This window comes from Cyrtonyx montezumae, unplaced genomic scaffold (genome assembly GCF_038088225.1).
Source record: "Cyrtonyx montezumae isolate F1298 unplaced genomic scaffold, pur_monq_1.0 scaffold_16, whole genome shotgun sequence".
Lineage (NCBI taxonomy): Eukaryota > Metazoa > Chordata > Aves > Galliformes > Odontophoridae > Cyrtonyx > Cyrtonyx montezumae.
This window is the reverse complement of record NW_027071892.1, coordinates 12690000-12715244: the sequence shown is the minus strand read 5'-3', so window position 1 is coordinate 12715244 and position 25245 is coordinate 12690000. Positions and strand designations below refer to the sequence as shown.

Genomic DNA, 25245 nt, shown 5'->3' with positions numbered 1-25245 from the left:
TGGAGGTCTGATGAAACCAGTAGGAAGCAAAGTCTTTCAGTGGTGATACAAGTGCTCTGTGAGCTGTGTGCACTCCGTGCCATCACGCACCGATCCCAGCTGCGACGTTCCCAAACTCCTCTGCAATTTCTCCGTGTTGCTCCCCAGTCAGCAGTCTGTTCCCAACCACACCACGCCGTGTCCTCAGAGCTGATTTCGTCCATGTATCCTCCCTACAGTCTTCATTACTTCTCCTGATAAGCATCCATGTAGCTAGTCGCTGACATTTACGTTAATCCCAAACACTACGGTTTCAGAATGAACACACGATTCGTCTCCTTAACTATTCCTGACCTGCTGCCCTCCAATAAAGGTCTCCTGTTCCTTGCAGAGGGTTAGCAAACACATTTCCTTAAGGCAAGGGGAACTTGTTCTTTTCGTGTCGAGCTGTCTTTATTTCTTCTGTAAAGGACACTCAATTTATGCCATTCATTTTGTGACGACCACATCCTTGGATTTAGACCTTTCCCGCCCACCTCGCTAAGAAATTCTCATTCTCATTCTCATAGCCATCCTTTTTAATCTGGTGGAGGATGAAATATCATTTGGTCCAACGAGCAGTCTTATAGATCTCAGGGCCCACCTGGGCCAAGCTGCCTTTTGAAGATGAAAGCCAACGATAGCCACAGCACCTCTGGGCAATGAAAATACATGTGATACTTCTATAATACCAGGCTCGCTTCCCTCGGAGATTAATGACAGGGAGAGAAAATCTTGACATTAATGCCTCACGCTACAGAACCAGACTGAAAGGAAGTGTAAGATCAGGGATCACAGTGGTTGCTTGGACGGTGAGCTAGAGCCAGACAGTTTTCCCCTGTCCATTTGGGGAGATGAAAAAGGCAAATAAAAATTAGAAAAAAACCCAACAATCTTCTGCTTCCCTCCTTCAGGGGAAGAAAGGAAACCAATATAAAAGAGGAAAGCATTTTCCATAAATAATACTTGAGAAGCAGCAAAGCTAGCTCCTAGCTCTACGCCCCTACAGCTCTAAAGCAGCACACCTGAAGAACTAAGATCCTGTGACCCCAAAGAGGTGGCCATAGGTGCAAATGCCACACGGAACCTCCCAGTGTGTCCTGCAGAGAAACTTACCTGAGCATTACCCCTGGTAAAGAAAACTTCCAGCACTGATAGCACTGTCAGAAAATGCACGTATTTACACAAGAAAGAAGTGAGCTTAGGGACCAAAATGGGTTCACAGCAGCAATAAAAAAACATTATTTCAGCCAATACGAAAAGAAGGAGAATATCCTCAAATCTGAGAGACAATTACATCATCTGAGCAATGACCCAGCTCTCAGAAGACCACACAGGTACTCTTCTCTCCTAAGAGAGAAGGCACACAGACTGTGAATAAAGAAAAATAAATAAGTGAAGGGTTAGAGGGAGAGAAGAATCAAAGTTTCATTCTTACAATTACACAGCACAATCATAAGGGTAATTTTTATTAAATCAGAAAATAAATTCTAGGTTCAGATTCCCTGAAGGATATAAAATATTAGAGGATTTTTTATGGCTGTAATCACAAACTCATTTCTCCAGCCACTACTGGCCGTGTCTAATTAGGGTAAGGTATGTTAATGATAGAGCGGCACAGCCCAGAGACGGCTTCAGTTGCAATATTAATTGCATTTAGGGAAAGAAGCATGAATTGTGCTTATACAAGCTAATTAGTATGGGTTTGCTAATTAATACTGGAAAGTCAAACTGCCTTTGTCTTGTCAACTGCAATTAGCTGAAGACATTTAAATTTCTTTTCTTCCTTTTCTTTTTTTTTTTTTCCCTACTAGGAGTCAACTCATTTTTAGCAGCGAAGCAATGAGATCATGTGCTGGAGTACTCCACAGCACTGAGCACAGCAACTGTGTCCCACTCTCGTGAGGCACAGCCTCACTCACATCCTGGCCCAGCTCAGAATCCCCTACAGCACACTTTGCAGCCTTGCATCGTCCTCATGGGCATGATGCCCTGAAATTGGGACCTCTTGTCCCACAGGCACAGAGTATCCAGATCCCATCTTATTTAGGCCATGATCCTCACAGATTATAACAAATATTTTACATCTAAATGTTGCTATGTGAAAAAAGCTTTATCAGGGCATCTAAGACGCTCCCCACTGCGCAGGAGAAATCCCAACACTCTCTTCGATGAGATTGAGCCAGAGAGTTCACTAGAGCAAACTTCTTCCTTTATAGTGCTTTGGGGGAGGTGGGAAAGTCATTAGCACTCTTCAGTGTGGCAGCAGGGATGTCAGCTCTACAGAGGTTTAACCCCAAAGCATCCCAAAGACTGAACGCTATCACCTGACAGGCTTTTTTCTCTTTGCCATAGAGCCACAGTTATGTTTGCAGAATGGCTCATAAGAAGCAATATCCACATCTGTCAACACCCAGAGCAGGCAGACTTTTCCACATCCTCCTGGTGATGGGGGCTTAGCATCAACCTAACAAGAAGAGGACCACAGGTGAAAAACTGAGAGAGGCATGGAAAGAGAGATGCCAAGAACCCTAATTAGGCAAACAATTGCTGAAGGATCAACTTTGAGCCTGAAAATAAAGCCATCCAGGTGAGATGCTGATCTGGAGGGAGAAAAAAGCAAACAAAATAAGGAAAGAACTTCCTCCCCGGTGGTGAGGAGGAGAATGGAGCTGATGGGATAATTGCTGGAGCCTGTGGGCAGGAGGGGAACAGTACAGCCCCATCCAAAGGGGACAGACCTCTGCACATCAAACATAACAGTGCTTTTATCCCCTGGTATGTTCAGTGGGGACAATACAAAGTTGACTGTATAGAATTCAGAACTGCAACACGGTGGCGTGTAATGAGATCAAGCAGTAAATAGGATTAATTCAGTTTTCTTTGGAAGTATCAGTTCTGAGCTACGTCACCACAGAAAGCGATGGAGCATACAAAAAAATACAAACCTTTGCTCACAATAAAAGCCCAACTCAGAAGCAGAACCAATTACTGCTCCCACTATAGAAAATGATGTTGAAACAGCAAGGAGGACCACAGCCAAAGAAAAGAAGGAGAAACAATGAGATGTATGACTAGCTACTAATAGCACATGAGCCACACCACTTGTGGCTTCTACTGCTTTTGGTCCTTGAGGGAGCAACCAAGAAAACAGACAAAACCAGCAGAAAATTAACACACTTTAGAAGAAACCAGTTTGTGGTAATTGTTGCATCTCATCTGCTCATCCTTTGCACACTTGAGACTGAATCAGAGGTCCTCAAAAAAAGGAGTTAATTCAGTATGAAATGAAACGCTTCCTTCTGATCTAGAAGGGTTACCAAAGAAAAACTGCTAGAAGAAAGGTGGCAGATCACCAGGTCTCCTCCAACACATGTTCCAGGTAAATGAAGAGACAAGCAGTGCTGAGACTACTGATACAAATGTTGTAAGAGTTAATTTGCTGTCCAGATCCAAGTATTTGGAACTGACCCACTGTTCAAAGGCACAGAACTTCGCATACATTACTGTAAAACATAAATAATAATAATAATAATAATAATAAATTAAAAAAAAAAGATGAACACTTACCATCTCTGCTCTTTGCTTCTGACTTCCCACTTCTTCCAGAACTTGAGACATCTGAACCTTCAAGACAAAAAAGAAAAAGAAAATGAAGCTTAGGACATTTAGGGGAATTTCAGTTTGACCAAGCTCCTTTCCATCGCCAACCAAAAAAGCCAAAGGCAACATGATTTTCACTGCACTGACACTGGAATTCTAAGTGCTGGGTCTTCATATAACCCCTCAGCATCTCATTACAAACGACCCTGCCCCAAAGAGTCCACAGTACACAAGAAGGAATAGGTTCACTGCAGAGAGGAAACCCACTGGGCTATCCATCCCAGATTTCCGCACTACAGCCCGGTCTGAGAACTGAGCTTCCTTTATGTTCCTTCCAAAGGAAAAGAAGATGCTCGCTGCACAACTGAAAGGAGCACTGAGCATCAAGATAACTTCACAGAAAATACCTCGTTGAAGATTCTGGGGGCAAGTGGTTGATGTTAGCAGTCTGTAAAATAACCCAACTGAACTCCATGAGAATGGTGCGAGGGTTTGGCTTTCCCTCTTTTAAAAGGAGGTTTGAAATTCAAAGGATCTCAAACCAGAGTGGAAACATCTTACATTATCTCTGTATAATTTCTGGAGAAATGGGAACATGACTCATAGGAGGAGATCTCCGAGATTTTGTTTATGTGACAGGATTTAGAAAGGGAGATATTTTGGAGATGGCTGCGAGGAGCCACATTTCCTACTTCAGTGCACATTCTTCCCACGTTTTCTACTTCACAGCGCTGTGCCTGCAATCTGCATTCCTCTGGTTAGCAGAAAGCCCAAAAAATAGACACGACCAATGATGGGGAAGCTAATTGAAACTACAGAAACAAACACAACAAGAAGAAAACAAACCAACCAAACAAAAAAACCCAACAAAAAATAAACTTTTCTGCAAACTAATTCATGTAATTTCAGGCAGATATTCATTTAAACCCTCCAGAGCCCCTCTAACAATCTCTCCACACACAAAATGGGTCTTTTGAGTACTACATCCAAACCAGAAGCAAACAGCACGCAGTTTATTACCACGAAAAGGAAAACATTAAGCTTTGCAGGCTGAAGGCACTGAAATGCAAGCGAACAAAAAATTACAGTCTTAGGGTTCAGCACAGCACAAGGTTAATTTTGCAAACAAACAACCAAAGCTCAAGACTGCTTTGGCCACAGAGCTCAGTGGAAATGGAAAACAACAGCTCCTTGCTGTGCGGGGCATGGGATGATGTGACATTACTTAAGGCACAGACACTCAAATAGGATGAAAAGGGTTTTAATAGAAGCCTGGGACCTGGCACAGGGAAATGAAACACACTCATTAAACACTGCAGGAGATGCCAGTCCCAACCAAAGGCGGAGCGAGTGTGCAAGCACGAAAGAAGGAAAAATGAAATTATCACCAAGTTGGACGCTGAAACATCAGGAAAATATACATTTGGGGACACCTGGGAAAGACTTCTTTTCCTCACTAATATTTAATCAGGGAGAATCACACCAGCAGGTTGGAGCCAGGAGGGAGTCGTGTGGCAGAGAATCAGAAAATCTCCTCCCAGAGACGTTATTTATGAGAGGTAAGCATAGACTTTGTCCAACACCCCAAAATAAGAGGTTAGCATAGACTTTGTCCAACACCCCAGGACCGACAGAGTATTTCTGATTTGAAGAAAAAATAAGAGGAACTTTTCTATATTTTCCTTAGCCCTATCTAAACAAAGGTGTATATGACCTTTACATGGAAACTACAGCTCTTATCAAGATGCAAAAAGACACAAAGAATTGTGCACGTGCTTCCTGTAGCTATCACTCATCAACTTGAGGGTCATTTCTCCATTCAACCTCGTGCTGGATAGCACAGGATTCTACAATACCGAGGGGTGATTTAGACTGGAAGAAAGCAGGTCAGTCTGCTGCCTGGAGCAGGGTCAGCTCCATCAGGTCACCCTGGGCTCCTGTTAGCTCAGTTCTGAGTATCCCCAAGCGGGCACATTCCAAAACCCCTCTGAGCAACCTCTTCAAGGTTTGACCGTTTTTATGAGGAAATGCTTTTTCTTTATCATATCAAGACAACAGCAACCTAGGAACATGTTTAACTAGGTGTCTTAAAATACAAGACTGACAAAAGACAGAAAAGGATAAAAAAAAATCCTCACATATTTGGGAAGAGGCAAAAACTTTTGGACAGGAAAGAAATAATACAAAGAGATGAGAGTGTAAGAAGGAAATATTCCATAATTTATTTGGTACATGTCTTGGAGAAAATAACCAAATACAAACCTGTCACGTTGTTATGCCAATAGAGACCTACAGGCAAACCTGGACAGCAAGTCCAAGGCCGCAGCTTGATAATGGCAGATCAATACAATTTGGAGAAGCAATCAGATAGGAATTAAATCAGAATAGGTTTTCTTCATTGCATTCATTTCTAGGCAGTTCATCTCAGAGGGAGCAAGCAGCTGAACTACTGGGAATTCAGAGAACAGCAACCAAGCTCACTAGATTGCCAGAAGAAATTATTTATGAAGATTAAAAGATTCTTAACTGTATGGTTTGGCTACAGCTCTCACAGAAGAGCAAAAGGGACACATTTAATGCATTGTGAGCCACTACAATGCGATGGAGGGCTGGAAATGAGGAGGGTCCTCCAGCAGAGCTGCCCCTGGGAGCACAGGACGCAGCCCCTCGTCACTGGGGCCCCTGTGCTGCTCCCTCCTGGCCGTGCAACAGATGATCTGAATGCTTTATCACATCCAGTTTGTAAACATTAGCCCTACCCCAGACTTTTTATTAGCTTAAATCAAATATTGAACCTAGCTCAGCTGTTAGAGGACAGCTGCTTGCAAAGTGATTCACTGCCATATTCCTACTAGGCCACAAGAAAATACAACCTAATCACCAGCAGCATGACAGATGCACACATTTTTAATTATGAAGAAGAAATTAGGCTCTGAACTTCTCCCCACACCTCACTTAATCAGAGTGCTTTGGTGGAGCTGCCAGCAGCACGGCACGGGGAGGCAGGAGCTGCAGAGGGCCCTGGTACAGCACACAGCATCAGCTCTTCAGATGTTTGCTGGGCAGCCTTGGAAGGACCTGAAGGAAATATTGCTATACTGCATCTGATCAATCATATTTTCAGGAAGGAAGGGTTGGAGTTCTTGCTTCCATTCCATCATCCCTGTCCGCTTGCAGACAGGGTAGGTGTGAGCGGGGAGCTGCAGGTGGGTGGGAAGGGAGAACCCCCCACCCCAGGAGCATCCCCTCCCCACAGGCACAGGGCTGGTACCTGCAGCAGTGCTGGAGCACTTTGCCAGCCCCATCTCAGAGCTTTTAGCCTGAACACATCCACCTCGGTGCCTTGGGAATCTCTCGGCAGGAAAGAACTCATGATGCATTTTCAAAATATGCACAGAAGTTATCTGAAAGCTCCAAGGAAATTCTTATTCCTTAATAGCCATGTTAAATTCCCACCGATCGCTGAGCTCAAGCATTAAGAAATCTGATAAGCAAACAGATGCTGAGTTTAAGAATCAGATATACAAATACATGTAAAGTCCAATTTGCCCACTGAAGGCAGCATAAACAGGTAAAGAAAATCAAATAAGCAACACAAGCAGGAAGAAAGAAATCCTCACAAGTATTCAGTCAATTACTTTAAGCCCACGGAAAAAAAAAAGGGTTTGTCAACTCCAAACATTCATCTTACATGACAACGCAGCCTAATCTACTGTCAGCACTCCTGTCATCCTCACAGGAGAGCGGCGAGGAAGGACAGATAACCCGTGCTCCTGCCTTGCTGCGATACGGTGCTGGGCTGCAAGGGGCAGGAGCAGTTTCCAAGGCGAGGAACTGATCTGGCTCCCAAGGAGACATTTCCGAATTGCTTAGCTCGCTTCCCTTCATCAATAATTAATCTCCTACACGTTCCCGCTGTCATTATTTCCACTGGATTTCATAGCACAAACGCAAACGGGAAGACCGAGGAACAGCGGGTGTGAAGGAGGGAGGCATGGGGTCGGGCCCAGGGCTCCTCCAGCTCCATGGGGTGGGAAGGAAACCTGAGCAACCTGGCCATGTTTGTGCAGGTGTTCCCCCCTGCTCTGCTCCGGGCCGAGCTGAGTGCCCTGCGTGCTTGGGCTGTGCTCCAGCTCAAGGTGAGCATTGCTGGTCACAAAAACGAGCCGCTCAATCTCTAACGAGCAGCTGCTATCTTTGCAACAATCCCCTCTGCTCCGCGAGCAATTAGCAAATCGAAGCTCGCTTTGTGGACCCGCATTAATGCACTCCTCTGTGTCATGTGTTCAATTGCTCATAGGAGCGCGGCACAGCAGCAGCAGCCAGAGACACAAACTGAAAGTTTGCTTCAAAAAAGCCACGGAAGCAAAACTGTGCTGCATACAGGGAATAAATCAAAACAATCTTCATCAGGAAACATCATTCCAGTCTTATGCTTTCATCAGAAAACATGATTGCCTTAACAGTCTCGCTAATACAACGCGGGTGCTTTGCAAGGGAGAAAAACAAGCAGCGCCTTCACTACCTCAAATTAAACCCACTCATTTTTATTCTTTCCCATGAAACGCCTGTGAATACACAGAGCCCACAGTCCCTGGGCTGTGTGCTCGCAGCTACCAACCCAAACCTGGGGGAGGGGCGGTGGGGGGGCTCAGCCTGGCAGAGCTGCTCCACAGCTGCAGGGCATCTCTGCAGGATGAGAGCCCACGGTATCCTCAGTGGTATTTTACATGCAACAGTTGTCTGCAAATTCGAGTCAACTGCGATGAGTGGCAAATTTAAGTATAATGGTAATTAATAGCTATTTCAAATTAATTGACTCCGAAGATAAATTCTTGCCTCTCCTCCTCAACAGTTAGCAGACAAATTCACGAGGACGTATCTGCTTCCAGCCACAGAAACATGGGGTGCTGAGCATTCCAACATGCCCCATCGCCTTGTGCTGCCTGTTCCCCACTCATTAGCTGGGTAATTTCCCAGTAACTTTTGTGTCTAATCACTCACAAAAGAAGATGCACGATGCAGGTGGCCTTAGTGTGCAGCTAAAGAGTGATGTGATCCAAGCCAGCAAATCTCATCTGATGGGCTCAGCTGGGGAAGAAGGGGAAAAAAGCACATCCCCATCTCCTTCCTTTATGTGCAGGGGATGCAGGTAACACACTGTGCACCAAAGCTGTGGCCAAAGTGCAGAAGGGAACTGCAAGTCACTGTTGCACTCCCAGGGCAATTCTGATAAAGAAATCACCGATCATAATGCTCAGAATTCAACCATAAATTCAGAAACATAGGGCTCTATGCACCATACCAGATTTATATGGAACAACGGAGAAATGCCATTCAAACAGCTGCAAGAGATGGCTGAAATCACCACTTCTCTCTCACTCAGATGTCTTACACGACTCTGACTTGTGGTGCAAACAGGGAGAAAACCTGGCTTTGACAATAAATGCCACAGCCAGCTCACTGGTGGGGGTGGCAGACTGTGACAGATGTAACTCAGCCACGCGCAGTCAGTTTATTTCCACACTGTGATCCTGCATATTCAACTGCACGAGCTGAAATGAAATTTTCATTAGTGTTCATACTGTGATCTTACCCACGGGACTCCACTTGCAGCTGTCTGCCCATTTTTCTTCCCGAGCCATACACCCATTGGGTGAGCCCAGCCCTCAATCCATCGCCGCACCACTGCTGCAGACCGGGAGCGTGCAGTACTGTCTCTGCATCACTTGCATGGGTAATTAAATGGTCATTTCCAATTTAAAATGGTGTTCTGACACTCTGCAGTAGAAATTTTGTGATTTTTCACAAGATCGCATCATCTGAGATCACAGTCAGTGAGACAGAGGGGTGCCATGCACGGCTAAGTAACTTCCTCGCTGCTTTACAGGTTCAATTTTGCTGTTCTCAAGAAAGTCCTCCTGGTGATAAAACCAAATGTATGTCCTTTACAAGGTGGGAAGTAACAGCTACGAGCGAAACATTGATGTTGTCTCAAAAGCCTCATGGCCACCACGTTATCTCACAGGGGTGAGAAAGGGCTGCCGGACTGCTGGGAGGGCAGAGGGGAAATCCCCAGTGCACCTGGAAATCATTTCACAAATGTATGTGTACAGTGAAGTGACACTGACTCTGAGCTTCCAAGAAGCTGCAACAGGTGAAACAGAGAGCACAGCTGACGGACATATTTATCTCAGTGAGGGTGGGTGTACACCACAACGAACAGCACACGTCTCAGGCCACTTCTTGCACAGTGTGATCTGACTGCTCTTAATTTTACCCCGAGCAGGGACATAAACGACATGAAAGCAGAATGCCTGTATGAAGATGCCCCCATATCTCCAGGGGCTCGTGCTCCTGGGCACCAGGCAGCAACTGCAGCAGCCAGGGACTGAAGGTCGGTGCTCTGTGCATGGCGAGGAAACAGCAAACAGCAGCTGCTACCTGCGGGAGAAGCGGGCTCCTAGGGATGGATTGGATGTGCAGCAGTGAAATGCCGCCCCCCAGTGAGAGACAAAAAGCAGCCGGTGAACACAACGAGATGTGAATACAGCAAAGGCTCTTGGATGCGAAACAAAAAGCCATACTGCAAACTGAAAAATTGCTGAAGTCATGGTTGTAATTACTGAAATGCAGGGAAAACGTGTCTGCAAGACACGAGCTCCTGTCAAACGTGCCATCAAGATTTACTGGGCAAAGGGATAATAACCAAATCTTTCTCTTGCTCTTAAGTCTCAAGGACAGACCAATCCCTCTTCCCATGCTCTTTTTTAGCAGTCAGTCACTAAGTAACAAGAGTTCTTGACAGGAGGTTTATTGGAATGAAATGACACCAAATTCTGACTGGTTATGCTGTAAGAAAGGGCTGCAAGCAAAGCCACTGCAGAATGATTCAAACAAGAAGGATACAACTCCAAGCAAAAAAAAAAAATAATACCCACATTTTTATTCCTGGCAAGTTACTTGACCCAGCTCCAAATGAGCTGCATAGTCCTGCAGCAGAGACCCAGCTTTCATGAGCAACTCCTGAGCGGCCCTAAGCAAATTACTGAGCTCCCTGAAACTGCTTTCCTCCCCCCGAACACAAAGATTAGCTCGCTCTGTGAAACCACCCAACCTCTCTGCCCAGGAGGTCAGCTCTGAGCGCAAGGTGCTGTTAGTGACACAGCACACACCATGGTCCGCACCGCTCCGGCAGCACAAGGACTGAGCTGCACACCTAGTGCAGAACACCAGCACCTCCGCACCCAGAGGTGGCTGTCCCCTCATCTCAGCACAAAGGCAAGCTGGGGAAGTGGCAAAATGCAGAGCCTTCTGCTCAGGAAAGGATGAGACCCTGGAGATCAGAGCATCCCGATCCAGACAGAAACATTTGTAGGAAAGCAGGTGGGTGCAGGTAGCAGGAAAATGAGGGGTTCAGGTGTTTCCGGATTTTTCATGTGACAAGAAGTGTCAGATCTGCAAACATCTCAAAACAGGAGCAATCGTTCTTTGGTTTCACTGTGAACTGCAGCAGAGGTTGAGGCAAAACTGGCACGCAACAGCTGAGCAGCTCCTCTCCTCCTGGCTTTCCTTGATGTTTTCCCTGAACTCCTTTCTAAGGCAGAGACCAAAAGATTATAGCACAGCTCCGCTGGGAATAATGCATTCTTGCCACAGGTCTCTCTCTCTGTGGGCTCAAAAGTGTTCCAGCCCAAGAAAAACAGCTGAGCGTGCAACCCTTGCAGGGAGGCTCTTCTCCTTCACTGCTCCCTCCCCCAGGGATGTTTTTAGGAACAGAATCCCGTGGTATCAGATGTAATGACAGAGGTGGTTGGAGAAGGGGATAACAGCCATTTGCACATTTGCTTGTCACTTTCTGGCAAAATTCTACCCTCAGCAACTTTTATTTACCTGTCTTATGGCTGAGGGAGGAATGAGCAAACGTTAACACACGCTAAGCCAAAAGAGAATCTCAGAAACTAAAAGTGCTGTCCATATGACAGGCAACACCTCTACCAAAACGGGAACTCTTCTGCTGCTCATCCTGCACGGTACGCTTCTCCCAGTGCCACCTCCCCACATCCAGGTCCTCCCTCCCTCCATCAGTCGCCTCCAGCTAGGTTTGATTGTCAGGGGAAAAGAAACGACATTTAGTTGATGAAGTGTGTGAATTAGCCAACAAAAATGCTCACTCTCATCCATTCATCAGAAAAAAATGGTGGAATTACATCTCTACCTAAATAAGCCCTTCTAATTTCAGCCGATGAGTCAGCACTGCTGTATCTCATCACTAAGAGTGATTCATTGTCAGTGCACTTCTCAAAGTCAAGAATAAGAGCATTTGCTCTGTCATCTCCTAACTACTCCGTATCACAGCACTACGTTTGCGTACAGTACTGTGACAATGATTTATGCGATTGTATCACTTTTAATTTAAATGTATAAAGGGAGATTGTCAGACTATCAGCACAGCACAGCATTCCCTTCCCAGCGTGCTGACAGCTGAGCACCTGGACGGGCTCTCCCTTGCCAACGAGAGATGTGTGCACCCCCAGGAGCATCAGGGTGCCTGGGAATGGCCAATATAGTTTGAGAGAAGCACTGGTAGCTGGCCAGGAGTTGAAGTAAGGTTTTCAGAGCAATTCAGATCAGAGCACAAATTCAGACGTGAGTGGTTTGGGCTGAAAGCTTCTGCCAGGAGTGGAAGCAGTGGGTTGGAAGAAGAGGGCTTTAAGCACAGATCAGCCCCCAGCCTGAAGGTCTGTAACTGGATGAAACAGAGCACGTTGTTCTCACACTCCTCTGATATAGCTGTGGCAAATATTATAACCATTAAAACAAGGTAAGCGAACAGCTCCCCCTGACCTGAGCACAGCTAAGGACTGAAGAGCAGCACCTTTCCCTAAGCTGCCCGAGGCTTTTTAGCAGCTGGTGATGCATGGTGTCCCTTCCCAAAAGATGTCTTTTATGACACACGTGCCATATTCCCAACATGTCCCACCCCACGTGCTGTTCACAGCACCTGCACACACACACCACCATTCCCACTGTGACCACCACGAGCCAGCCAGCAAGCAGCACCAGGGAAGTGAAGACCCACCCTTAAAACTTTCTTCTCCTGGGTTCATTTTAATTTAGCTTGATGTCTTGTCCCGGCTCTCTGTCCCACCGCACAGGTTGTGCTAACTCAAATGAAGGTCAAGGGAAGGGTTTAAGCAAGCACTGCCCTTGAAAGAAAGGCTGGTGAAATTACAACCAGCATATTTTTGGCATCCAGAAGAGCAGTGGGTAAAGTGCCGGAATCTCAGAGGGTCTCCAGCAAATTTGAAACGCTCCTGGAAGTTGCTAGGAGACAACATTCACCCTCCAGACAGAACTGTGCAATGTTAGCTCTGGCAGAGCAATGCCTTGTTGCCCTTGCCTCCCCACTAGAACGTTTGTTTAGGACCTGTCTCCTCTGATACACATTTGCAGCTTCTAGTCTGAGTGTGTGGCTGGATTTTGCTTAATAAAGCACGGCTATTATAATTAGCAGAAGCTCGCTGCTTGATTCCCCTTGCAGACAGGCTTTTCCAAATGTCAGGGTGAGCTCCACACCGCTGATGGGCTGCGGGTGTGACTGACCCAGGGAGGGGATGAGGAAATGAAGGGGATAATTCTCCGCTTTTTAATTCTTCATTTTAATTTTCAGTGGGGAGAAAGGTGAGTTTAGTGGAGAGATTCTCCTTTTCAAAGCAGAGGAGGTATGTTCATTGCACTTGGAGGCCAAGCAGGAATTTCCCTTGGGATTTTAATCCTGCTCTCTGGGTCAGCCTCCGGAAGAAGATGGCTCTTCCTGGCTGTGCTGCCAGGCTCCCATGGCACCAAAATAAAGAGGGGTGGTGGGAGAAAAATAATAAATGAGAAAAAAAAAAAAAGGGAAAGCTAGCACTGGTATTGGCTGCTGAAACAAAAAAATAAAAATCCAAGTCTCCATTCCCAGCACACGCGTGCCCACAACAGACTGCTTTTGTACACCAGTGGCCACCAGGCTCCTTGCAGACAGGCATCACTTCCAGAGCCCTGGCACAACTCCACACCTCAGCATGTGGAGCCAGCAGAAGCCCAGCTGAGTTTATTAAATGTAGGTTTCATGCACCATCTCACCTGCCACGTACCTGTGTCTCACCCACCGCCCCACCTCGATGCTTTGGTACAAGCTTCCTACACCTCTCCACGAGGTGCTGAAGATCATCTGCTCCAATGCTATTCAACAAAAGGAGAAAGCAAAGCCCAAGGACCCCACGTCCTCTGCAAGGCCGCAGAGGCACTCACAATTTGCAATTGTAATATTATACCTCATCATTTTTGTACTACAAGCTGAACGGGGCTTAGAAGCAGAATTTGCTTTAAGTCGTGTGACTGCTGGGGACAAAAAACAGGGGTACCAGTATCTCTACCAAATGACAGTTCTTCCATTACAAAGGTTAAGAAAAAATCTTCCAGGACAAAAACTGGAAGCTAAAAAATGGGGAAAACACATTTTTACCACCATCCGATAGCATCAAGCATCCCTGCAGAACACGGTCATGCTCCTCTGACTTCCTTAAAGAGGAGCAAAACCTTTCCACTTTCATTTGAGAATATATTCCAAGTAAACAAATCCCAAAGGAATTTAAGCACAGTGTAAAATCTGCAGCAAAAATCATTAAAAAAAAAAAAAAAGACAAAGAGCAAATGAACTACAAGGATCCTCTCCTGGCACACTGCTGAAAAAAGGATTCACCACATTTCTAATTAACTGCCACTGTGGCTCAAATGAATGACTTATAAATAGGCAGCAAATTCAAAGCAAGTATTTGAAGGCTATAGCAAGCTTCTGGGTTGTTTCCTTGTTAATGCTTAATCATTTGTTTGTAAGGTGGAACCTAACAACACGGGACAAATGTGATGAAGGAATGGGGGTGAAAAGAAATGTATGAAGTGCACAAACAAGTTTGTGACTGCAGTTTTCCCTACGTGCCCTCAATCCTAAGAGGGCTTTTGTATTATCATTAAATCCTTATCTGAAAACTCAAGCTCCTGTGGGCCATTTCAGACCAACTTTGAGCCTTTTCTGCATAATGGAACCACTGTACTATTAAGTGCACTCATTAAAGTGCAGGGCTGGAAGTGCTCCTGCAGCTGGTCTGTGGTGAGGGTCACCCAAAACACGAGTGGAGTCAAGGCCACCAAAGCTAAGTCACCAATCACAAAGTAAGTGATGCTACTCATGGCAGTGAACAGCAAAGCTAGAGGAATGCAAGTCATTCCCAGAGAGAATCTGGCTTCTGGAAAGCATTTGCAGGAAGATTTCTCATAAACTGATGACTGTTTCTCAAAATAACTGGAACTTCTATCCCTGCCTCTTACTGCCACCTGTCTCCTCCCCCCACCTCTCTCCCCCAGCTCATCTGACTGCCCACGACATCCCCAGGCTGCAGCTTTCCATTATCTAACAAAGCAGCCAATTTAATTATCCTCTTTAAATGCTCCTCTTAATCCTGTGCTCCTTCTTGTAGAGCCTGAAGGGGACTCTCACTGAATTCAAGGGGCAGAAAGCTGCCTGGTTTGTTGTCCAGGCAGCCTGGCAGGGGCACAGTGCTTCACTCCTCCTGCACAGCTTGTCCTGCAGGGATCTTTAATATCAATCCTTCCTTAAAGAAAGGGTTTGAAAAGGGTACTCAGAGGGTAAAAAATAATGGCAATAACAGGAAACAGAAAGAGCAAACAAACCATCCTTATGTAGCACAGGTGTGATGTATATTCTGTGCTTGCCAAGCAGCAGTTTAATTTACGTTGCAAAAACTTGCACTTTTCCCCTTCACAATAACTGTCTTGCAGGATTAACCAGTCTAGGACTGAAGTCCCTTGTTTATCCATAAAATAGACAGAGCAAAAGGAACAGAAATGCCTATTTCCTTGTGTTGTCTCATCAATGTTTCTCAATTTTGATCTGAAAGCATTAACCCCACAGGGAGCCCTGCAATTTCATCCTAAACACAGCCCATTCAGTCCTCAGCCCTTCTGCAGAGCCTGCCAACAAAGATGCCAGACGGGATATTGTTGAGATGCAATTGTTTATCTTCTCTGTGCAAACCAAACAGGAACTCATTTCAGGAAAGCAATCCAGCAACTCACGATTGCTTCTCGCTCCAGCAGATGCAGACTGACAAGGTAACAAGGTGATGGTCCCATTAGAAACCCTCGAGTTTCCTCACACCTGAATCTCCATCCAGCAAAGCCACACTGCAGAAGCACTGAAGACCTCTGTTTGGCAAGGCAAAGAGTCAGAACAGATGCCAAGATCATCTCAGGGATGAGCTCCATCCAGAGTGCATGCTCACTGGTGGCTGGGCATTACGCAGGGAGCAGGAGCACACAGCTAGTGCTGCAGGCAAAATTAAATCAAGCAGTGGCATCGGGGTAAGGCAACAGATCTGTAAATGTGAACACTTTTTTTCCACGCTTAAACGTTCTTCTTACCCAAGCAGATAAACAGCTGTGAAGTTTCCCCTTTGCCTAGATGTCAGGAGGGCTGACCTCGGGGACCACCAGCTTGTTCATCCATCACAGGCCAATATCTGCCCCAACTGCTCACAGCTTGCTCGTTGTGGAGGAGGCCCTGTAGCAGTCTGCATAGGTTATACAAAACATCCATTTGCAGTAGGAGCAGCCCGATCTGTGCCATGCAGCAGCTCCTCAGTGCTCACGAAGACGTGAGCATGACCTCTCCACTCTCACTTCCCCTCTGTTGTTCAGAAACAAGAGCTTTATCCAGAGAGCAAGCGGAATGCAACAGAAACCAGTATCAGCAGCAATTACAGTAACATCATCTGTAAAGTGTTAATGGGCTGTAGAAATCAGCTACAGTGAATTTGGCTTTTGTCTGGCCTAAATAAAAAGGTGCTCATTATCTTGAGAGGAAATGCCACTTATGAACGATAAGGTCATGCTGCACCGCGCAGATAAATGTCAGTTCTCTATATAGCTGTGAGCCTCATCTACTGCATTCAGTACATAAACAACAGAGCAACAAAATGCCTTTAGAATTAGCCTGGGATGCTACGTTATTTTAAGAGCACAGAGCAAGTCATCTTTCGATTTCTTTAGACATGCTTTCCTGTGCAAGCACTAGGAACATCTACGTACATACACCTATGGCTACGATGTGCTTTTTTGGTCACAAAATAAATCAGAGCCTGGCACTCTCAAGCAAGTTTGTATCAACTACACTGGAAGAACTGAAGACCAATGGTATTTCACATGCAATAAAGATCCACAGGAATTACATACACCTGCATCTGTGGTCAATAAAGACCCCAGCAGCCTGCACCAAGCAGGGTGAGCAATGCTCCTTCAAGGAAATCCCACATACAGGGATAACAGTTTCCCTCTTTGCAAGAGTTCTGCGTGCTGCTGCGTAGCAGCTGAGGAACAATTAAGCACACTCAGATGATCTCTGAGTAAACAGAAGAAACAAACCAAGCAGCAATTAGTGAAAATGGCAGCAGCAGAGCCCTGGAACCTCCAGGCGTGTATGGCAAAGGCCTTTGGGTTTTGGTGCATCTGTCAGTGAGCCTGGCCCCAGCCCTGCATGGCACAGCACAGGCTTTGGGAAACACTCCCGAAGATGCTCTCATGAGTTAAAACTCGTACAGATATTTATCACTTCTTTGCATAAACAAATAATGCACGGTGACAGCCTCTACACAAATAAACCTCAGCAAAAATCACTCCTTACCCAATACATTCCGCTGAAAATAACCTCGACAAAATTATTACCCTTTTCCCATTCATAGCTACTGAATCCATCACTGCTTTTTCATACACCAATAATACAGTGTAGCATATCTTCCAAGCTTCTTGTCAACAACCTTTAAAACTTAAAAATATTTAGGATTACCAACTTGTCCAAGAAAACTGGGTTTCCAAGGGAAAAAAAAACAAACTGTTTTTACAACCTTCCAAAAGGAAGCGGTGTTGCAAGAGCTCATGATTGTAAGTCTGACATCTGGAATGCAAGCAACACATAGATAAAGTGCACAGCCTCCAAAAATAGAGAATTGTTCCTTACAGTTTGCTTGGACCACCTCTGAACAGAGGAAAACAGCTCCATTTTTAATCACAGCTTGGTGAATATCACTACCAGCTGCCTTTTTCACTTCTGTTCCTGTCTTCTCCAAGACTTAGCTAGCTAGTCACTGTTAAGGAAAGTGGAAGTGAGAAAAGTGAAGACAAGCACTCCAGCCATCTTCCAAACGTTGCTATGGTGCCATACTCTAATTCATGACCTCAGTATGGAACCAAACTGGAGAGAAAGAAAAGCTGCACAGCATGGACAGACCAGTCCACAGGGAAAGTCAGGGAGAAGATGTGGGAACAACTACAACGTGTAACTTGGAGAAGAAAGCATGAAAGGTGAATAATTATGCACCTCTGGAAGAAAAGAATTGCAGTCACCCCTTGCATTTAGGCACCATTCAGCTAACTGTGCCAAGCCAGGCACTGAGACTAATTAGCTTCCTGAAGAAACAACCCTTCCGCTCCTGCTGATTAAAATCATAACTGGAAATAATCAATGGGCTTCAGAAAGAAAATTAAGACAGCAACTACTGTTGTTTCAATTGCTACAATAAACAAAGTTAAGAGTATTACAAAGGATCTTGAGATTCTGGCAAGTTGTGAAGAGCAGGATCATGGGAATGAGCTTGTGCTGTTGTTGCCTCTTTAAAGCACTTTCCCTAGTACACAGTATGAACATTTGGCAATGGGAGCTCAGCAGAGCCCTGAGCCCAGGAGCTTGAGGGCAAAGATCCACTGCAGAGTCCTCCAGCAGTGAGCTGCTCCAGTCCAGGGAGTCATGGGCTCCGGGACAGGAAGAGTGAGGCACCCCAGACAGGCCCTGCAGAGATGCCTTTGCAAGAACTCAACTACAGATACAAGTTGATGATGTGTTTTCAAATATAAAACAGTAGTTAAAAGCATTAGTCCCAGTTTGTCACAGGAGGCCATCACTGTGAATTAAAAGATGACGTGAAAACACTCATAAATACATACTTTAAATTCTAAATTATGCAGAGATCGTGTAGTTATCCTGAAATGAAGCACTAGAAATCATGGAATTCAAATCCAATCATTATAAAAATCAACCAATTTCAACAAGTTCAAAACACCTCTCAAGGTGCCCTGACACGCTGTTTGATGTCATTACTGCAAGGCAGAGGCACGGAATAGCTCAAGTTTCTGTGGCATCTTGTGGACGTGCAATCTTCACTTGTAATTTTTTCATAAGATGTCTGCTTCCTGCTTCTCTCAGAACTGCTCAGTTTCCATGAGCAGCTACAAGTTGCATCACCACGAGAATGTTCCTAAGTAGTTCTAGTAACTGGAGAACATTAATCGGTAACTATTTCTGTGCTTTCTGACACTGAAGGCTGATTCGCCAACACAACTCCAACAAGGCGTCATGCACTCACTGGTCAGAGCACCTCTGGGACAGCCAACAGAAACAAACCTGGTTCTTGGCCTGGCCAGTTATCCTGCCACTAACGAGCCAGGCACCAAAATACTCTTTGAGCTGAGCTACATGTACGTGAACCACACACTTGAGGCAATGTTGGGCTGGATGCACTCACTTGGGAGGCAGTTCAGAGATGGGATGGAGCAGTGCATCCAGCAGGATGCCATCACCCCACTGCAGAGAGGCCAGGCTGTGTCCCCATGTATCCCAGCAGCTGTTGAGGAAGCTTTGACCATTCCCTGCCAAGGGTCACTCAAGCAATCTGAGCACAAACCTTACCACCAGGGTCTGCCATGGCAGCACGAGCCATTGATGAGCAGGCCAAGCAAATGAGACCAACACTACATGAACTCACCATGCTTTCCAGCCTGAAAAAGACCCAAAGAAGTTAGATCTCTGGATTAAAAACAGAATGAAGATCATGTAATTTCTGAAAAACTGAAAAAATTAAAATAAAAGAACTTTAACTGTAGAATGTGACACTGGGAAGCAGAGCAAGAACACTGCCAAAGCCTCCCTTTGCTTCAAGAAACTGGCAGCTAACTGGTCCTGACCCCATTCCATGAAGAATCTTGCTCCTTTCTTCTTGCATGGTAGGTGGGGAAGAGGTGAAGCATCCAGGCTTCACCCCACACGGGCAGCAGGAGGCAAGATGCACCACACTGCATGAAAACACCTACCTTGCATGCCACCTCTGCTTGCTGCCAGGGCTGCTGCTCCCACCCCAACTGTGTTTCCTCCTCCACCTGAAGACGTCTGATCGCAAAGCCTCTATCTCTGGGCACAGGCAAGCAGGCTCTTGGGTTTAAAGCACTCTAAAGCTCTCAGTGCCATACAAAACACTCTGCCCTGCTCTATTGTGGTAAACATGACTCATAACTGCACATCAGTTATCTTCTCCTTCCAAAACTTCTCTGGAAAATTGGGTAATTTTAAATCTACTGTAAGAATTTAGAACCCAGTTCACCTGCTTCTCTCATCTCCTACAGCCCGGTGTGTTTGAAGGTGATCCAAATTCCTCAGGTCAACCTTATCTGTGATTCCTTATTCAAAACATCACCAGAAGAGTCTACAGGAGGATCTGCTCACACCAAGAGCATTTTTAGGGGAGCACAGGCTGCTAGTACCTATTACAAGAGCTTCCAGAGGCACTGCTGTGATGACCTCAGAGGCTTTGGACACACAGAACAAGAGCAGACTGCTGTGCTCCAAGCATCCCACATAGCACCATGGTCTCACCTCAGCTGGACTGCTTCCTGCAGCTCCAACACGTACCCAAGGCTAAAGGACAGATAATTTCATTAATGATTCAGTTTACTCTCTGCAAGTTGGTGCCAAAAATGCTCATTTCTTAAGAATGATGGTAGCCTGCTCCTCTTTAGCTGGGTCCCAAGGAACTGGTGAGTTAAAGCCATTCTGAAACTGTCAGAGCATCCACACTAAAACAAGCTGTAAAAATCCACCTTTACAACACTGCTCTGTGCAGGATGCACGTAGCACAGGCATTGCCATGCGCCAGTTGATCTTTTCAGTACAGATCCAAAATGGAGAAGCACCTCCAAAACATTTAATAATAATAATAATGCTTTGGCATCTAGTTCAACCAATTACAAAAGCGTTGAGTCCAAAGACAGGCTCTGCTGTGGCACCAGCTGGTTTTATGGGCACTCCCACAGAGCAGGGACTGTCACCTTTAACAAATCACTGCACCCCTCAGGACACAACTTCCTCATTTATGTGACAGCTCTTTGCAAGGTGCTCTCCCCAGACACAGCCGCCAGCAGGTGTAAAAGGGAGGGGAGGGAACTCACGGCTCTCTGACTTGACAAGGGCACTCAGGGCTGGAGGAAGATGAAACGTGTGAGAGAAGAGCAGACCCAAGATCATCCGTTTTGCAGCGGTGCCGGAGGACGCAGAGCCTGACCCAACTCTCCTCTAGAAATGAAAAGAAAAAGAAAAGCGAGGGACGCAGGAAGGCTCAGATCTGCTGAGGGATCCCAAAGCGCCCAGGTTCCAAATGCTATTCTGATGAGGAGTTTGCTTTGTCAGAATATGATGGCCTGCACTGTGAGTGCTTCAGCAATCAGTGCTAGCTCGTGCGTGGAGCGCGTTAGCATCGTCTCCAGAGAGTCTGTTTTCTCCCTCTTGAGTTACAGATAAGATGCTACAGTGACAGCAGAAGACTGGGCCAGCAAAACGCACACCATGCTGGAGCAGCAGGAAAGCTCTAGTGACTTGGATTTGCTCCTTACGGACAGCCAAAGGGAGCAGGGCCAGCTCCTCACTGCTTCTTAAAGTTGTCACTGAGACAAGCGGTGCGGAAAGGCAGGAAGGCAGCAGAGAGGCAGTGAAAGCAGGCAGGAGAAACCTGAACGTGGAAACAAACTCCTCTGTGCTTTGCACAGATGGAAGGAAATGTCTCTGTGAAGCTCCCATCATCACAGAAACCCCTTCTGCTGTGTAAGGAAGCAATTTACCTTTGAGGGGGAGAGAAAACTCAGCAGAGGGATAAAGCACGACAAGCATAAAGTGTGGATCAAAGGGAGGAAAGAAAGGAGGCAAAACAAAGTGGAAAAGCACAGAGGGGGAAGCCAGGTGAGAGACAAGGAGGAACTGCTAACTGCTCAGATAAACACTCCATTGCATCCACATAAATTCTAAGCACTTTAACCACCAGAGTGACTGCTAAGCAACTCACTTAGCAAGGAGCAGACTCGTGACTAACACCACAGGCACTGCCAGCACATGAGCTGCAGGTATCACGCTCAGGTAGGCTGACAATTTTTGGTCAATGAGTTTTGAGGTCACCAGTAATACCCGTGGTAAAAATAATAATAATAATGAAGAAAACACAACAAAAACAACAACACAAAAAACATGGAGCATATGGCATTTCTTGTGCTGAAACTGTCAGACTCATAATTATCTGATTAGAATACATATGGTGTTCACAGGCAGTGTAAATCTCTCAATGTAAAAAATGCTAGAGACCATTGAAGGTGTCAGCGTGAGTCTTCCCTGCAAATCTCTCTTCATTAAAGTTTCATATGGAGCCAAGTGTGTTGTAATAAAAGAGCTATTAATGGAGTTATATTTATGATGATTTCTCTTTTGTGCAGCTGGATTTAACTTCTCAAACACTAAACCCTGCAACAGAGCTTTGTCATAAGCTGCCACGTGCACAGAGGCTTCTTGCCTTTGTTGCATTTATCTTGAAATTAGAGTTAACATGAGCAATGGTAGTAAAAATTAATCAAGATTGGCACAAAACTTGTTAATACTGCCAGTGTCTAGCTGAAAATTTATGTCGCGACAAGAACGCAGCTGCAATTCTGTTTATTTTATGCATTGATTACATGCTGGCCAGAGACAAACTCATTCCCTTTACTGTTCCAAAACACGCTTTTAAAAAGATGGTGAGTGACACTTCATTAACCACCCGAAATGGGCTGGCACAGCCTGCTTGCTTTTTCCAGCCTCCATTTCAGGCAGTATTTTTCTCAGGTCTCCACCCTGCCTTACATGCAGTGCTCCACTGAGGGCTTTCCTGAACCTCGACAGCCAGCTCGGTGCCATGGCTCTGGGGGCAGGCAGTCCTGGGCAGGGGATGGCAATCACTTTCAGACTGTGCTTGCATGCTCATGCATTAGAGATCCGGCTTTTACCATCAGCCACCAGCAAAGGGAATTTTCGAAGCTCCTCATCAACCTGTCTTCATCCTATGGTTCTCTGCCCCATCAGGCACAGACAGGACCTGACCTTTAGCAGCAACACAGTGCTTCCAAAGTGAGCTGGGATGGAAGCATTGCTCTGCATTTGAGCTCCTTTCTTCTGCATTGGACCTTTCTTCCCAGAGAGGTCGCTGCATTGGACCTTTCTTCCCAGCAGCTGTCCTGCCAGGCACATAGGGAGCCAGACACAGCTCTGTACCACAGCACTCATCCCTGCAGCATGCTCTACAGACTGCTCACACACAGCCCTCGGGGCCTACACACCTCCCTCTTGCTCCCTGTGCTCTTTTAAGCAGTTTCCCACCTCCAGTTACACACTGAGCAGAAGACTTATCAGAGGCCTCATCTCCCTAATGAGTGAGAAGCTGTTGCCTCAGCACAAACTCTTCCTACACTGCATCTTCAGCAGACAGCTTCCTCACTCACACAGTGCTGCTGTTGGAATAAATGGAAAATATCTCCATTTTCAGAGTACAACAAATTCTGGTTAAAAACGTTACTTCTCCCCCCCGTGGCTTGTTCAGAGCTGGGGCTGTTGGTAACAGACTGGGGCAGCCAGAAGGAGCACATGCACAGAAGCATCAGCTCTACGAGTATCAAAGTTTTCTCTGCCAGGGTATGTAGGGAAACATTTGGGTAAATGAAGTTTTCAATAGCAAAAAACAACAAAACAACATCAATAACAAAAAAAAAGAATGAATGCAACCCACACCATTGTAAAGCAAATCAGCGAGGAGAGAAAGAGCGTGAATATTAAAAGTAAAAGCAATAAAAAGTAACACAAGAGGATACTTAGCAGTTTTGCTTAAACTCAGGATGCTCCTGCACCACAGCAATAACTGCAGTCTCCCCAGCAAAGTTGCACTGCACCACAGTGTGCTGCTCCTGCTGTAAGCACAGCTCACCCCCAGCACTGCTCTGTGCACCTGCAAGGACCCCAGCACTACTTCTGCTAACCAGCAACCTTGCTTCCCACGTGTATACAACCTGGCCTAGCAAAACGTCCCAGAGACAGCCTGGGCTTTCTGGCTTTGCTCAGTCTCTCTTCACACCCTGTCATGGTTTTATGATTTTTGGTACTGGTATTCCACATCATAACATCATGTAGTGCATTTAGAGTTAAAGAGTTAATGCTCCAGCTCCGTGGACCATCGATAGTTCCAGGTATGCCTGTCTCAGAAGAGAAGAAGAACTCCATTCCCCAGAGGACTTTGCGATGCTTTGCGTTCTTACGTGTTTACGCTCAGAGGGAAAGATAAAAACTGTCTGCAGTCACGGGACTCTCTCTTCCCTTCGGGACCGAGCTCGGCAGTGGGTGTTTGTTGCAGCCGTCCGCCTTCAGCGTTAGCGTAAGGCCTTCGGTTTATCGGACACTCTCTCTCTCGCTCATTTTATTTGATTCATTTGCCTCAATTCCAATTATATTATATTATATTGTGTTATTTTTCCTTTCTGATATCTATTTAGTAAAATAGCTTTCCTCCTCAGATCGTTGCCGCTGTTTTGTTCCTACGCCCATCTCCCTTCTCCTTTTCCCTTTTCCCCCTTCCCCTTCCCCGGGGTGTGGGCCCGTGGGTCCCCTGCCTAAATTGTCACGGTACCGGGTCAAACTGTCCTGCAAACCGTGACACACCCCTGCACCTTGGTGTGCAGCGTGCACATTGCTGCTCTGCTGCCACCATCAGCACACTGCTTGCACACGGACTCTTGTCATGCTCCCCTGCAAGCTGCCTGCTGCCCTCCCAGCCCACCTACAGCAGGTGCTCCCAGCGGGCCCAAACTCTTCTGCCACATGGGTTTAAATGTGCTCAATTTCCCCTCTGTTTCCCCCCACTCCATCAGAGATAGCTTAACCCACATTTCAGAAATCACCCGAAGCTCCAAGGTGCCTCATTCCCACTGTCTCCTCTGTTTGTTTGCGAGATGAGTCACACAGGTGTCAACAATCCCAGTATGTGCGGAGCATTATGTTAGAAGTTATTAATAGCTGCTATCAAGCAGATCTTTGATCTACAGACAGTGACTTACACTGACAATGAGGCACCAGCAGGGCCCACACGGACCTCCATTTCCCATTTCCAGTTCTCAGATTTTTACTGGAACAACAAATCTCCAACTAGATTGGATTTGGCAGCCAACGTTGCAGTCCGAAAGGCAAATGCAATCAAGTGAAGCATAAAATTTTACTTACAAGGGGAATATAAGGACTTTGAATCCCGCTTCTAGCAAAGTCTTTGAAAGACTTAAAGGTTGACATCACACAAAACAAACCTCCAGAGAACACAGCTCCTTTCTGAAATTTTCCATGTAGCCCTGAATCCATATCCATGAAGATAAACTTAACATTTGTTTCCTACAAATAATTAAAGA

General features: G+C 45.8%; 1 protein-coding gene across 3 annotated transcripts in view; it reads right to left on the bottom strand.

Moving 5' to 3' along the window:
- Nucleotides 1–25245, bottom strand: part of MAD1L1 (mitotic arrest deficient 1 like 1) — a 307407-nt gene that overhangs the window by 161183 nt on the left and 120979 nt on the right. For all 3 annotated transcript variants that reach the window (XM_065732905.1, XM_065732906.1, XM_065732907.1), the window contains exon 13: nucleotides 3589–3645. In XM_065732905.1, the coding sequence (XP_065588977.1) occupies nucleotides 3589–3645 (57 nt within the window). The remainder of the gene's footprint in view (nucleotides 1–3588; nucleotides 3646–25245) is intronic.